This window comes from Leuresthes tenuis, unplaced genomic scaffold, assembly GCF_036924035.1.
Source record: "Leuresthes tenuis unplaced genomic scaffold, fLeuTen1.0.hap1 SCAF_19, whole genome shotgun sequence".
Classification (NCBI taxonomy): domain Eukaryota; kingdom Metazoa; phylum Chordata; class Actinopteri; order Atheriniformes; family Atherinopsidae; genus Leuresthes; species Leuresthes tenuis.
Genome location: NW_027325373.1, coordinates 28,977 through 44,252, shown reverse-complemented (window position 1 = coordinate 44,252; position 15,276 = coordinate 28,977). Strand labels below are relative to the sequence as shown.

At 43.1% G+C, this 15,276-nt stretch overlaps 1 protein-coding gene across 1 annotated transcript in view; it reads left to right on the top strand.

The window, feature by feature from the left end:
* The window catches only part of LOC140276737 (multidrug resistance-associated protein 1-like), a 33,996-nt gene that overhangs the window by 3,810 nt on the left and 14,910 nt on the right, over positions 1 to 15,276 (top strand). The window contains exons 6-19 of the mRNA XM_072371539.1: positions 108 to 169; positions 573 to 704; positions 1,395 to 1,595; positions 4,705 to 4,882; positions 4,970 to 5,131; positions 6,492 to 6,584; positions 6,666 to 6,869; positions 9,276 to 9,422; positions 9,720 to 9,807; positions 9,903 to 10,099; positions 10,960 to 11,136; positions 11,315 to 11,482; positions 13,879 to 14,068; positions 15,049 to 15,121. Of these exons, the coding sequence (XP_072227640.1) occupies positions 108 to 169; positions 573 to 704; positions 1,395 to 1,595; positions 4,705 to 4,882; positions 4,970 to 5,131; positions 6,492 to 6,584; positions 6,666 to 6,869; positions 9,276 to 9,422; positions 9,720 to 9,807; positions 9,903 to 10,099; positions 10,960 to 11,136; positions 11,315 to 11,482; positions 13,879 to 14,068; positions 15,049 to 15,121 (2,072 nt within the window). The remainder of the gene's footprint in view (positions 1 to 107; positions 170 to 572; positions 705 to 1,394; positions 1,596 to 4,704; positions 4,883 to 4,969; positions 5,132 to 6,491; positions 6,585 to 6,665; positions 6,870 to 9,275; positions 9,423 to 9,719; positions 9,808 to 9,902; positions 10,100 to 10,959; positions 11,137 to 11,314; positions 11,483 to 13,878; positions 14,069 to 15,048; positions 15,122 to 15,276) is intronic.

The window sequence follows — 15,276 nt, the reverse complement described above, 5'->3', positions numbered from 1 at the left end:
GCTTGTTGTTGATCTGTCTGGTAGAAATTTGATTTCTCACCTCAAACTTTGTTCCAAAAAGTTTTCGTTAAACTGACTTCTTAAACTAAAACTGTTTTTGTTTTTAGAATCTATGTCCTGAGGACGATGCCTCTTTCCTGTCAAAGTTCTTCTTCTTCTGGTTCTGCAGGTACACTTTTATTCAGAATAAACCTGCAGCACTGAACACAGTTCATCATTCAGTTCAGTATTTTATTAATTTAGTATTTTACAGTTGGTTTAATGCTTCTTCCAGATCTGCATCTGTAGAGCCTAACACTGTCAGGATTTTACTCTGAAGAACTCATTCAGTATTTTTGGATTCAATGTCTTCAAAAACTGAGCCAAATGTCTTTGGATTAGAAAGCATGAACTTTGAACTTAAATCAGACATCAGAGGAGTTGTGATATTTGACTGACTGTGTGAACTGCTGATAAAGCGTGCACTGAGATGTTATTAAACGTGGAACGTCACAACTTTCTCAGAGAAGAAGCTAAATATTTACAATAATATCTGACACTGATGGACAGTTTTGCGTTTTCCTTCCTGTCAGCTTGGCAGTTAGAGGTTATCGGCGCCCTCTGCAGGCTGTGGATCTGTGGTGTCTGCGCCACCAGGACTCATCGACCCAGATAATGATGGACCTTCAGAGGTTCTGGAAGCAGCAGGAATTCAAACGGTTGCAGTATGACACTTATCGTGTGTGTGTGTGTTTCAATGCTGGTGTTGACAGAATAAATCTTTATGATGATTAATGAGATAGTTCAACAGTAGAGACTTGGAAGAAAGCTATCTTAATAGTAAGTTTAAACATTCACACAGGTGACCTTTTCAACAAATGAAAATAGTAAATGAATGTCTGGTGATGACACCTGCTGTGATCGCTTCTTTATGATTGAGGGGGTGTCTCCAAATATGTCTGTTTAGTTCTTTTTAGGTTAAATGAGAGCAGGAACAAGAGGGTTCCAGGTTCGATCCCTGCCTGGGGCCTTTCTGTGTGGAGTCAGCATGTTCTCCCCGTGTATGCGTGGGTTCTCTCCGGGTTCTCCGGCTTCCTCCCACCATCCAAAAACATGCATGTCAGGTTAATTGGTGACTCCAAATTGTCCGTAGGAGTGAGTGTGAGTGTGCATGGTTGTTTGTCTCGTTTGTCTCTATGTGGCCCTGCGATGGACTGGCGACCTGTCCAGGGTGTACCCCGGCTTTCGCCCGATGACTGCTGGGATAGGCTCCAGCCCACCCACTACCCGATTAACGGACTGTCGGTATAGAAAATGGATGGATGGAGAGCAGGAACAGAAAGTGGGTGGTATAGGTGAGCAGAAGCCCCACCCCTCATAATGTTAGGGCCTCTGTTTGTTTTGATGCTTTGTAGGTCCTGGTCCCAGTCCTGGTGTGCTGATCCAGCCACACAAACAGAAGAAACACATCTGCTGAGAAAGAACAGGAAGGGGCGGGGCTATCAGTTCTCCCTGCTGTGTGCTTTGGGGCAGAGCTTTGGACCCTACTTCCTGTGTGGCACGCTGTGTCTCCTCCTCCATGATGCCTTCATGTTTGCTGTGCCTCAAGTGCTCAGGTGTGTTTGCTGATGTCCCCACTGGAAGTCATGTGACCTTTCCTGGAGGTCATGATGCTTCTAACTTCATGAATTTTGTGGACGGTTTGTGTCGAAAGTCAAAAATAAAACTTTATTTAAACAGCTAACAGACAAAATGAGGTAATTGTTTGGCCATGTCTCAGGAGCCAGTGAGATGGCTGGAAGCTGAGTCTGACTTTACCGGGATGACTGACAAAAATATTTTGCTCAGAAATTTTCATTTTAAACAAGTTTGTTTCATAGTTGGCAAACAATGATAAGTTTAATAGTAGGGACAAGAGGAGAGGAGAGGGGAAAAAACACAGTATCCAGGCTATGCTCCTTGGGGAGTACAATGTGGGGCAAGGAAAAAAAACCTCAGCAACATCAAGAACAGCAAACCTAGAACTCAAAACATAAGCAAACATTTGCTCGCTTCACACATAAAAACGCAAAAACAACTTGAAGGCGTGGGATGGGGGTAAGCCCAGAAAGTTGCTACGGCTGGCTCTCAACCAGTGTCTCAGTTCACAGGATTTCATTGTGACACCACAGCAGGTTGCCATGGAGAAGTCCTTGATTGGGTCCCAGACGGTGTCAAAAATCATCAGGTGTCCGTGAAGGAAGGGAGGGAGGAAAAGTAGTTCAGAGTGTCTCACAGCAGCAATCTCAGGGGGTTGTTTCAGCAGCCTTGCCTTTGCAAAGCCACAACTTTCTCCAAGATGTTTGCTTTATTGCGGTTAATGACCACAGTCTGAGCGCCCACAGCTCTGCCCACTGCTACAATCATGTCGGGCAGCATGTGGCCTCGGACCGGTGTCTCCGACTTCCGAATCTTCCGATACACCAGGGCAATGCCTAATCCAATCAGCAGATAGCCCGTTATCATGGTTCCGAATATGTAAAGACCCTTGATGTCCTCAACGGAACCAGGCACACAACCCTCCACTTCTCCCAGGAGTCCCTCATGTAACCAGCGGCGAACATCAGGGCAGACGGGTTCCCCCACACCTGAGCTTCTCGATGAGAAAATCCTAATTGTGAGCCTTAAAAGCAAAAGACCAAGAATCACGAGAAGTAACATCCATCTGAAAGACTGGGAACAAAACTGAGCCATAAGTTTGCAATGTTGCGAACAAAGTTTTCATTAAATTGAAAAGTTTGTCACAGTTTTTACTAGTGCCATTTAAAGGGGACACAAACCACCACTGATGGATCAGCTGGTGTGTTATTAGTCATTGGACTATATAACAAAGAGAAGCTACATTTCACAGGTCAGGTCTCTGCGATGCAACAGACTGCAGCCAACCAGGATTAGTAGCCTTTTTTTAGCTTCTTTAAATCAGAAACATTGTGTCGTAAAAGGATGTTTGTGTAACCTGCATTTAGAAAAAAAGAAAATGAGACCAACAAACCTGATCTGAACCACAGATACCTTCCTGTCACATTTAACATTGTGAGGCAGAATTATTTTTCTCCTGGATTGGGTGGCCGTGGTGAATGTGGTGAATGTGGGTTGTCCAATAACCTGAAGTTTGGTGATTCGATTCTCACTCTCACCACTCAAAGATTGGTGAACTGACAGCTGGAGGGGTGGCAGTTCACCTCCTTATCACAGCTGAGGTGCCCTTGAGCAAGGCACCATACCCCCATGCTCCCCGGGCACTGTGATTGGCTGCCCACCACTCCAGTGTATGGCATCTGTCTCCATGAGTGTGTGACCCTGTGCATGTGTGTGTTCAACAGGTGCCAACCTGGATAGGTTAAATACAGAGGGGTATTTCATGTATCTACATGATAATAAAATCTTAACTTGACTTACTTTATAAAAGAAAAGGAGCTGTCATCCCTATGAGCTGTCATAGGGATGCAAGTGGTTTGCATGCCCCAATGATTCTTGGAGCTATGTTGCCTGGGGGCTCTAAGCCCCTGGTAGGGTCTCCCAATGCAAACAGATCCTAGATTAGGGGCGCCCACAGCACTGCTGTGGGCAACTAGGCAACATGACCACCTCGGCAACTAGGGTTGGTGATGAGGTTGGTCCGGAATTCCTCAGGCTCTGGATGTTGTAGGGCGTGTGGACATTGGGGACAGTGCCTCTCGACTGGCAGATCAGGGTGGTGGTCCCCCTCCTCAGAAAGGGGAACCAGCGGGTGTGTTCGAACTACAGGGGGATCACACTCCTCAGTCTCCCTGCTAAGGTCTATTCGGGGGTACTGGAGAGTTGGATCCGTCGAATATAAGATTCAGGAGATGCAGTGTGGTTTTTGTGGCAGTGGACCAGCTCTACACCCTCAGCAGGGGCGTAAGGTCCTGGAGGGTGCATGGGAGTTCGCCCAACCGGTCTACATGTGATTTGTGGACTTGGAGAAGGCGTTCGACCGTGTTCCTCGAAGAGTCCTGTGGAGGTGCTCCGGGAGTATGTCCGCTCTAGGTGAGATCCCCAAGTGGAGGATTTCAAGTATCTCGGGGTCTTGTTCACGAGTGAGAGACGAATAGAGTGGGAGATTGACAGGCGAATCGGTGCAGCGTCGGCAGTGATGCGGGCTCTCTGCTCTGTTGTGGTGAAGAAGGAGCTGAGCCAGAAGGCGAAGCTCTTGATTTCCCGGTCAATCTACGTTCCTACCCTCACCTATGTTCACGAGCTGTGGGGAGAGACCGAAAGAATGAGATCGTGGATAAATGCTGCCGTAATGGGCTTCCTTCGCAGGGTGTCTGGACTCGGTCATCCGGGAGGGGCTCGGAATAGAACCGCTGCTCCTCTGCATCGAAAGGAGTTAGATGATGCCTCCTGGACGACTCCCTGGTGAGGTGTTCCGGGTATGTCCTACTGGGAGGATACCCCGGGGAAGACCCAGGATACGTTTGAGAGACTGTCTTTCGGCTGGCCTGGGAACACCTCGGGTCCCCCTCGGAAGAGCTGGAAGAAGTGGCCGGGGACGGGGACGTCTGGGTCTCTCTGCTCAAGTTGCTGCCCCTGTGACCCGATCCCCGGAGAAGCGGCAGATGCTGGATGGATGGATGGATGGATGGATGGAAGAAGCTGTACTCTAATCTTTCTGACAGCTTGCTGTTGACTGTTTAGCCTTACTTGTTGTTTACTTGTCAGTGCGCTGCTGGGCTTCATGCGGGACAAAGATGCCGCCATGTGGAAAGGTTTCCTGTTTGCTTCGCTGCTCTTCCTGCTGTCCTGTCTGCAGTCTGTACTTCACCATCAGTACATGTTTCACTGCTTCACCGTTGGAATGAGAGTGAAAACTGCCATCATGGGCCTCGTCTACAGGAAGGTTGAAGTGAAATGCATCCACCAACACACGGAGCTGAAACATATTCATCTTAATGAAGTCCATAAAGTTTTCTGTTTGAATCCTCAGAGCCTGGTGATGAGCAGTGCAGCGCGGCAGCAGTGTAATGTGGGAGAAATCATTAATCTGGTCTCAGCCGACACTCAGAAGCTGATGGACTTTGTGGTTTATTTCAACAGCGTTTGGATTGCACCCATTGAAATCGCTCTCTGCTTCTACTTCCTGTGTCAGGTAAACTACAACCCCAATCTATACTAAGAAACGGGTTAGATGTTTGCAACATTTTCCCAATCATACTTCAGCCTGAAGAACATCCATGTCTCTGGTTAATTGATGAGAATTATACAGCGTAATTTTTGCATCACAATAACTAAAGATGTGTAGTTTGAAGCTGATCAGAAAGTCAGGTTTAAACACTCGAGGAGCCGGTTAGATGTTACAGAACTAACAGGAGAAGAAAGATGCATCTCCTACTGACATCCAGGTTTAAAAATACCGGAGTTCCCCTTTAATACACTCATAATCCAATTAATTAAATTCCAAATTAGTCCAATTCATACAGAGCCAATTAAAAAAAGTAGCCATGCTAAGGAAACCAACAGATTGAGCCCTAAGCGTGCATGAGGCGACTGTGGGAAGGAAAAACTTTTAACTGGATTCCATTCTGCTTTTAGGGGCCTGATAACTGAAGGCTCTGCCTCCCATTCTGCTTTTAGGGGCCTGATAACTGAAGGCTCTGCCTCCCATTCTGCTTTTAGGGGCCTGATAACTGAAGGCTCTGCCTCCCATTCTGCTTTTAGGGGCCTGATAACTGAAGGCTCTGCCTCCCATTCTGCTTTTAGGGGCCTGATAACTGAAGGCTCTGCCTCCCATTCTGCTTTTAGGGGCCTGATAACTGAAGGCTCTGCCTCCCATTCTGCTTTTAGAAACTCTGGGAACAACAAGTAAACCTGCAGCCTGAGAGCAAAGTCCTCTTTTGGGAAAAGGTCCAACTGAGATCTTTAAGATATGATGGAGCTCGGTCATTCAGAACTTTATATGTGAGGAGAAGAATCTTAAATTATATTCTGAATTTAACAGGGAGCCAATGAAGAGAAGCTAAAACTGGAGAAACATGATCTCTGCTGTTAGATCTCATCAGAACTCTGGCTGCAGGGTTTTGGATCAGCTGGAGGCTTTTCAGAGAATCTGTGGGACAGAACAATAATAAAGAATTACAGCGTGTGCAGCTCTGTTTAATGAACGTATGGAGCTATATATTCTCCATAGATCACCAACTGAAGAGCACCACAGGCCAAATTTAAGAGCTTTCTGAAAAATTGTTTCTGTAGAAAAGTTATATCAACTGCAGGGGATTTGGGGAAATTGGGGGAAGGGGGACATGTTGTCATGTCATCTCCTTCGGACGACACGAAAAGTTGCAACAAAAGCATCTTCAGGTAAATATCAGCTGTAAGTATGCAGGTTAACCCCAGCATTAATATAAAAAAATGTTCAGATCTATAAGTAGACTACACAAACAATATATTTCAAAGATGCAACATGAATTAGCTGCGACATGATCTGATTGTTTAATTGAACTGATTGACAGCTCCTTGGCCCGCCTGCTCTTGCTGGTACTGCCACAGTTCTTCTGATATTTCCTTTGAATGGGTTCATTGCTAAAGTTAGAAGTAAACTTCAGGTGAGTAAACTTCTCTAACTTTTAATTGAAACATTTGTGCTGACTGATTAGACTTCATGTAGTTCTCTTGTTTCTCAACAGGAAGTTCAGATGACATTTACAGACAGTCGAATCAAACTGATGAACGAGATCTTGGGTGGGGTGAAAATTCTCAAGTTTTACTCATGGGAGGAAGCTTTCCTGAGACGAGTCAATGTCCTGAGAGATGGAGAACTCAAAGCCTTGAGGATGTCTCAGATACTTCACTCTGTTTCTCTGGCTTCTTTTAACTCCTCATCTTTCCTGGTGAGACAACTGCCTGATCAATAAACCTCAGCCATCATCACAGCAACCTGCTTTTGTCAAACGACCATGTAAATTTATGCAAAATATCAGCTGGAATGTCCACGATGACAAACTAAATGCAGTTTGGCAGATCAAGAAAACAAAATCTTTGATAAGAATTTCCAACTTTTATAAGAAGTCAGTAAAAGAAATCCTGTAAACATGCATCCAGGGTATAAAAGAGCAGATAAAACAGGAGCAAAACTGCTAAGATGAACAGGCAATGTAAATAAACAGACAAAGAAGGGATTCTCTCTCTAATGCTGTCTTTAAATGTTTATAAGAATACTCTACCCTCGCCTATTCATGTGAGAGGTACTCTTCCTTCAAGCTCTGGTCCTCTACCAGAGGATGGGAGCTTGAGGGTTCTCCTCAGCATCTTAACCGTTCCTAGAACTAGGCTGAAAAACTAAAACCAGGAAAAAGAGATCTGAACACATCACACTGTCACAGTTCAGTCATCCAGCCATCAGTAATCTTCCATTGATCCTGCCTCTGCCCCACCCACCTCGTCAGTTCACTCCACTCACCTGTGCACACAGCTGCCTCACATGCAATCAGCCCAGCATATAGTCACCAGCTCTACACTCACTACAGCGTTCTCCTGCCTATCTTCCCTGTAACGACCTCAGCTGTCCCTGATTCCCTGCTTTGTTTGCCTCCTGGTAATTCGACCTAGCCTTCCGTCCCTGCCTCTCCTCCTGATTCCTGTTTGCCGGTTTCTAAACCGCCTGGCTGTCTGCCAGAGTCTAAGTAAAACATTGAACTTTTTACCACTGTCTTCTGAGTCCTTTGTACTATTGGTTCCATACTCCACCCGTTACGCACACCAATTTTAGAATCTTTGCACTGGCTCCCGGTCAGTCACAGAATAGATTTTAAAAGTCTACTGATGGTTTCCAAATCCCAGAACTGTTTAGGCCCAAAATCCATCTGTGATATGTTCAGAGAATATAAACCCAGCAGAGCTCTTAGATCCAAGGACTCAGGTCAGCTGGTCCAGTCCAGAGTCCAGACTAAACCTGGAGAAGCAGCATTTAGCTGCTATGCTGCAAACAAGTGGAACAAACTGCAAGTGGCAAATGTAAACATTTTTAAATCTAGGTTAAAAACATTACTTTTCTCGTGTCTATGCATGAAATCTGCACGTATCTTTTAATTTATCTAGACTGTTGTTTGTTTTCATTTATTTTTATTATTTGTTTGTCTTTATATTCTCTTACGTATTTTTAATGCTTCTTCCGGTCCCCGCTGCAATGCTTTTATTTTATGTAAAGCACTTTGAATTGTTTTCTACATGAAATGTGCTATACAAATAAACTTTATCTGATAGAACGGCTTCTTCTGGACAGCGATCTCTGATGGTGCCCCTGGGATCTGCTGAAGCCATTCTCCCAGTTTTGGGGTCACACCCCCGAGTGCTCAGATTACCTCTGGTACCACTTCCTTCTCCTGACCTTAGTATTTTTTTTTTTTTAGCTTATTGTGTTCCCTCTTCTTGATGCTGCTGCCTCTTGGAATCACTACATCTATCACTGCTGCCTTCTTCTGTAGTCTGTCAACCACCACAATGTCCGGTTGGTTAGTTCTTCATTCTGGATCTGGAAGCCCCACAGGATCTTAGCTCTGTCATTCTCCACTGCCTTTGGAGGTGTCTTCCATTTTGACTTTTGGGACTTCCAACTCATACTGTGCACGGATGTTCTTGTGCACTATTCCTCCCACTTGGTTATGGTGTTCTATGTTTGCCATACCTGCCTGCGTCTTACACCCTGCTACTATGTAGTGGACTGTCTGAGAGGGCTTACTTCGTCAATCTGTAAACATTTTTTGTCGTTCAAATTCTCCACACAAGACGACAACAACAGCCAGCAGCTGCAGGCCAAGCAAACCTACCAATATTTTGTTCCCCCACTAAAACACGAAACAACCACCTGAAGTGAGCGTTGTTGTGACCAGAAGTCACTGGAGGAAATGTCTGCTGTCACACTGCAGCAGAAAGCCATCTTGGAGATGGAGGAAGTAAAGGCTCTCCACATCCAGAACGCTGAAGTGGTGGATTTGGAACATTACACTAGGATGAATGTTACACTTGTTATGTCCTGGGTCCAACACTTATTGTGGACCTTATTAATTCATGCGCCCTACGTCGCAGTCATTAATGCTGAGGATGCTGGAGGCGTGATGTGTGTCTGTTAAAACAGGAGAACACACAGGAACTACAGACAAAATGGGAACTTTAGATAAATCAATGGAGCACACGTGAACAGACTAAAAATGACGCAAGCAGGAGAACTAATAAAGCTAAAATTATCTTAACTTGAAAATACCGAAACACTGTTTTTCTCCTTTGTTTTGTTATTTCAGATTTCCCTGTCTGTGTTCGCAGTCTATGTTTTGATCGACAGTCAAAATGTTCTGGATGCCCAGAAAATCTTTGTTTCTGTCACTCTGATCAACATACTGAAAACTCCCCTGAGTCAGCTTCCGTTCGCCATGAGCACCACCATGCAGGCAAGTACCAGCCAATCAGATATTTCCATTGAAATATATTGCCCATGAACACTGATGGTAAGGCTGACAGACCTGAGGGTTTTTAGACTGCAGATAAAGTAAGCAGTTATTCTACTCATCCCTCTAGAAACATTACCATTCCCTGAGGCTGAAACCAGTGGAAATAGTTTCTCACATTTAATATCATGTAAAGAAAAAATATTGAATGAATTACTGTGTCAAAAGAGGAGAAACTCTGTGGTCTCCTGAGGTCTGTCCCTCAGTTGATTTTCTTTGACAGTTCATGTTGTCGATCAGGCTGCTGTCTCACTCAGACGTCTTGGAAACTTCTTGGGTCAGGAAGAACTCAATGCTGACAATGTGGAGAGGCTTCCTCATGATGCAGGTAACTGTTAGCCTAGCGTAGCATTGAGCTGCATCAAACTGTGTGGCTCAAGTAAACTATGTTTACGTGCGTGTGGGTGGATGTATTGGGCTTAGATGGAGATAGCCTCGTGGTCGAAAGTGGGTTCTTCTCTTGGTCCAGTAGCACACTGCCATGTCTACAGAGGATCAACCTGAATGTGAGGACAGGCTCTCTGGTTGCTGTGGTTGGGAATGTTGGCTCTGGCAAGTCATCTCTGCTATCTGCCATGTTGGGAGAGATGGACAGGAGAAGCGGCCATGTTTTAATCAAGGTAAGAATGGAAAATGTTTCCAATGTTCTTTTATTTTCTTGGTTTTTAACCCACAATGTTAGTTTTTACACTACTGAGCATGTGCAGTGGCCATTGCTGTTTCATTTTGACCTGGAGTTGGAAAATGGAACATTTAAATTATTCATCAATAATGACATGAGTGGAGATCAAACTTTAGCTTATTAAGTTACACTGTTGCACCCTGCTCTATGAATTCTGTTAATGTTATTTCAGTTTCAGTCAGATATGATTAACTCGACACGAATGAATTAGACTCAGTCACAGTCTGTCTGAAAGTCATTACATCATCATCAGATTCTTACACAAATGCTAAAAGTAGGAAGGAGAACACAAACAACAGGTAAGACCGGCATTATTGACTCTTTTACAGGATAATTAGTCAACAAGAAACAATCAGCTGCTGGATGAGAATTAGACTAAAACAAAGATGGCTCTCACTGTCTCAAAATGGATCCTAAAATAATATTAAATATTTGCGTGTTGTAAGCTATGACCACCGTAGACCTCCCAGATCCATGTGACCTTAATGACAGACAACAGGTGGTGTTTAATGATCAAAGTCCATGCAGCAGTTAGAATGAAGAGCTTAACACATCTGTTAAATATCATCTAAAAGGATATTTTTTCAATGTGCCATTAGACATTTATAGGTTTCAAAACGTTCTGATAATCTACAACAATATCTGTAAACTTTAAACTGTCTGTTCTCAGAAACCTGATTAAATGACAATACAAACATTTACTCTGTACCTTATCACTAAGTGGAGTTTCTGTCCATGTTGATATATACGTTTTCATACATGTATATTTTATGCTGACAGACTTTTTTTTGGCTGCAGGGTTCCGTGGCCTATGTCCCACAACTGGCCTGGATCCAGAACGCTTCTCTGAAGGAAAACATTTTGTTTGGTGGCGAGAGGAAGGAGAGCTGGTACCACCGTGTTCTGGAGGCCTGCGCTCTCCTCCCAGATCTGGACCTTCTTCCATCCAGAGACAGCTCCGAGATCGGGGAGAAGGTACAAGAACTGCCTCCATTTCATAGGTCCATCTGCGGAACGATGGAATGATTAAACTCTATGTTCTGACTGTTGCTTGGTCAATCAATCGATTCCTCTCAAAGTTTTGAGTATTTGTTTCCAGTAGGACTCAGAGTTTTGGGCCTTAGCTTATTGGTAATGCATTTTCTGATTGCAGGGTTTAAACCTCTCTGGAGGACAGAGGCAGAGGGTGAGTCTTGCTCGGGCAGTTTACCGGAGGTCAGATGTTTACTTGCTAGACGATCCGTTATCGGCTGTTGACGCTCAAGTAGGACAACATATCTTTGATCGAGTCATTGGACCCACCGGACTCCTGAAAGGCAAGGTGAGCTCCTCCGGGTACCTGTAGCCCTACATCCTTAGTAATCAATATGAACACTGCTCAGGGACTGCACCTTCTCTGATAGTAGTGATGATTTCATGAACTTCTTTGCCAATAAAATTGTTTCTGACAATTAAAGGAATACATGGCTCAACACGGACTCTTCGTCAGCCTGGCTACAGTGCTGAAAATAAACCTGGGATTGTTCTTATTCTCTTCTATCAGTGATGAATAATAAGCAGTTCTTGCTTACAAAGGACTTTCTTATGTTATTAGACTCTTTCCAGACTAATTGAGACCCTGCAAGAAAGTTATTAAGAAAATGGCATTCCTCTAATTTAGAAGTCTGCTTTAAAGCATGGAGCTTCTGAATTATACCAAGGAGCCAACCTTTTCTGACTGATTACCTTCCTTTTTAGAGAGACAACATTGTCCAGAGGTCCTGCTTCCTCCTGCTGCTTATTGCTTTATTCGCTTTTAAATAATTTTACTTCTTTCCACAAGTCTTGGAAATAATTTTTTTTCTTTTGAGTGAACCAAGACTTTTTAAAATGATTTTTATTCTTTTTACAACTTATCTGACGAGCCAGCGACTTCAATCCTTTCAACATGCCCCGTGAAAGCTGTCGTAAATATCAACAAGAAATTTGTGCGCTACAAGGATTTTTGCCTTAGAAACTGAAATGGGACTTCATGAAACACTCCCAATGGAATCCAGTGGGGAGAAGTCCACGTTTACTTCCACAGGAAAGGGTGAAAAAACTGCTACTTACAACTTAAAGCTAAATAATACCGTGTCTTTTCCAAGACTCTGTAATGGACTTGGTGCTAAGCCGGAGAAACGTCCAACTGTTGGTATCAACGGAGGATATGTAACATCACCCGGAATAAAGTTAACAAACACATTTTTTTACCACTGTCAGAGCCAAATTTGACCGAGTTTAACAAACAGAGAGACAGTACAAAGCAGCAGATGGACAGAATAACTGTGCCGAGTATCAAGGTCAAAGATACTCTTGTGCTTGGAGACAGAGCCATATCTAACATAAACATAAACAGAATGGTTACTTGCAGCTATCCAAGTGCCACTGTCTCACAAAACTACTACCTGAGGTACTGGCAAAACACCAAGGAGTGAAACAGCTGATTGGGTGCAGTGGACATCAGAGTGAATTAGTCTGAAATCTTAAAAAAATATTTTTTGAGTGTCTATTTGAGAAACTATTTGACAGTCTTGATAAAGTGGCGATGCCAGCGTTCATTACTGGACCTCTCCCAATCATCGACAGCCTACTCCATGGACCAAAGCCCCTCCAACTCGCCCCCACCACCGATGCCCACAGCTGTTATTTCCATCAGCGTCAGTGCTGTTATCTAGGACACTAAGGGCCTCTGTGTTATAAGCACCATCTCAACCAGAGGTCCAGGGATGGAGTGAAGAGAAGGACAGACAGATAAATCTTATCCATATCCCTTGCAAGAACACAGCATCCAGTACTCGATGTCAGATCAGTAAACAAATCTTAATTAATAGTTTTATTTCCTCTCACAATCTTGATTTTCAGTTTTTAACAGATAAGGCTCGACAAAAACGCAGCTAATGCAGTCCTGATTGAGTCTAGTGTGTAGACTTGTGTACAAGTGTCTTCATGGTCTAGCGTCAAAGTACATCTCTGACACGTTAGAGCCATATGAACAAACTCGGACTCTGAGAAACTCAGGGAGGGGTCTCCTGCTGGTGCTCAGAGTTAAGACTAAATAAGGTGAGGCTGCGTTTCAGTTTTATGCTCCTAAAATCTAGTCTTCCAGAAGATGTGAGACAGCCTCAGCTCTGACAATGTTCAAATCCAGGCTGAAAACAGTTTATTTAGCTGTGCACATGACAACTGAAAGTATCTTATCTGCACTCTTCACTTTTAATTTAATTAATTAATGATTATTTTTGTTTTAATGATTTTATTTGCCTTCTTGTGGTTTTATGTAGCTGTAAACCACTTTGAATTGCCTTGTGTGTGAATTGTGCTCTACAAATAAACTTGCCTTGCCAGTGTTGTAGAATTGAAACTGTAGTGCTGTCAATAAGAGTCAAGTTTTACTGGAGCAAAGTTTAGGTAGCTGTCCTCTGTAATATTTGCACATGGCACTGAAGTAAAGGATAATGGAATTAACTCTTTAAATCTGGTTACAGCATTCTCTGATAGACACCTTCTATATGTAAATTTCTTCTCAGAAGCTGTATAGTCAAGTAATGTAAACTCAAAGGTAATCAGAAGATGGTAGAGAAGTGTTTAAGACTACAAACCTGTATCCTGATCTCAACCCTGGGTCGTCATATTTTTGGATGTGATGTGGTATTCAAAGGTTTTTTGTCTTTTAAGAACTGTGTTGTGTTTCTGTAGACCCGGGTGCTGGTGACTCACGGCCTTAGCTTCCTGTCTAAAGCAGACCTGATCCTGGTAATGGAAGATGGTCATATCTCTGAGATGGGCTCCTACACAGAGCTGATGGACAGGAAGGGCCTCTTGGCTAAATTAATCCACACCTTCCGTGGAAACCAACACATAGACAGCTCTGTCCTCAAAGAAAAGAGTAAGAAATTAAATTCAGAAAACAAAAATAATAAAAAGTCTGAGCTGAATTTAGGAGAATAAAAAGAAGTGATAATAAACTTTTTCAGAAGATATACTGACATTAATTAATTCAGTGTACCTGAGTTACAGACTGGATATTCCATTCTTTCGACTGATTACATATTAATGATCCATGCTCAATTTATGCATTTCCAATATTTGCACCATCCAAACCCTAACCTGTCAAAAGTCTTTGTTTCATTTAAATCATTCAAGTCACTGGGTGCTATACTTCCTTTATGTGCACCAGCCTCGCTCACAGTCATATGGCGTCTTAGTAGCTTCAGGTTTATGCATTTTGCAACCAGGTTGTATCCAACAAAATGGAGTTTAAATTGAAGTAGAGAAGCTGAAACTGTGTGGTTACATTTCTTTGTGCATATTTGTGCACCTATATGACTTTTTATGAAGCTCATTCTGTGGTATTGGCGCCATAGTCTCAGCAGCGGTTCTTGAAGCCTGTTGGTTAATGGTAAGGGCACTATGTTGACATCAAAAGGTTCGTCATTGAAGTGAAAAAAACAAACCCAAAACAATTTGAGTTTTTAAAACACAAAGCTTAAAATGGGTTGTAATAAGCAGACTTGGCAACAGTTCAGCCAAACCATGAAAACTGTACCAGCTGTGAGTCCTGAAAACGCTGATTAGACAAAATATTCTGAGTGAGGCATAATCTCACCAATCTAATCAATCAGAGGATGATCAGCCCACTCCTTATAGTTTTCCTACGGCCCTATCCAGGTAACAATAAAACACTGTTTACATGACCGTTGATACAAAGTTTTAACCAGGTTGATATGCTTTGCATGTAAGTGTACCCTGCAATCAGTACACAGGAGCTGACATGAAGCCATGCAGCCATACTTTAGTTTAATTAAAAAATTAAATCAGCTGTGTGGGAGTAAAGATTTTGTTCATAAACTTTTTGTGTCTTTGCAGGCAGCAGAAAGTCCGTGTCTCGCCTCAGTGTGACTGATTTTTCTATTGATCTCTCTCAGGAGCAGCTGATCAGGTATAAACATTATCAAGAAAGCTTCACATTTTTTTTAACAGAATACCCAAAACATTATAATCCGGTCTCAGAATTAGAAAAGGAGAAGCCAGTTAAAATGAGTAGGAGAAATATAGTAAAGAAGTGATTGAGGGAAATAATTAATATTTACATGT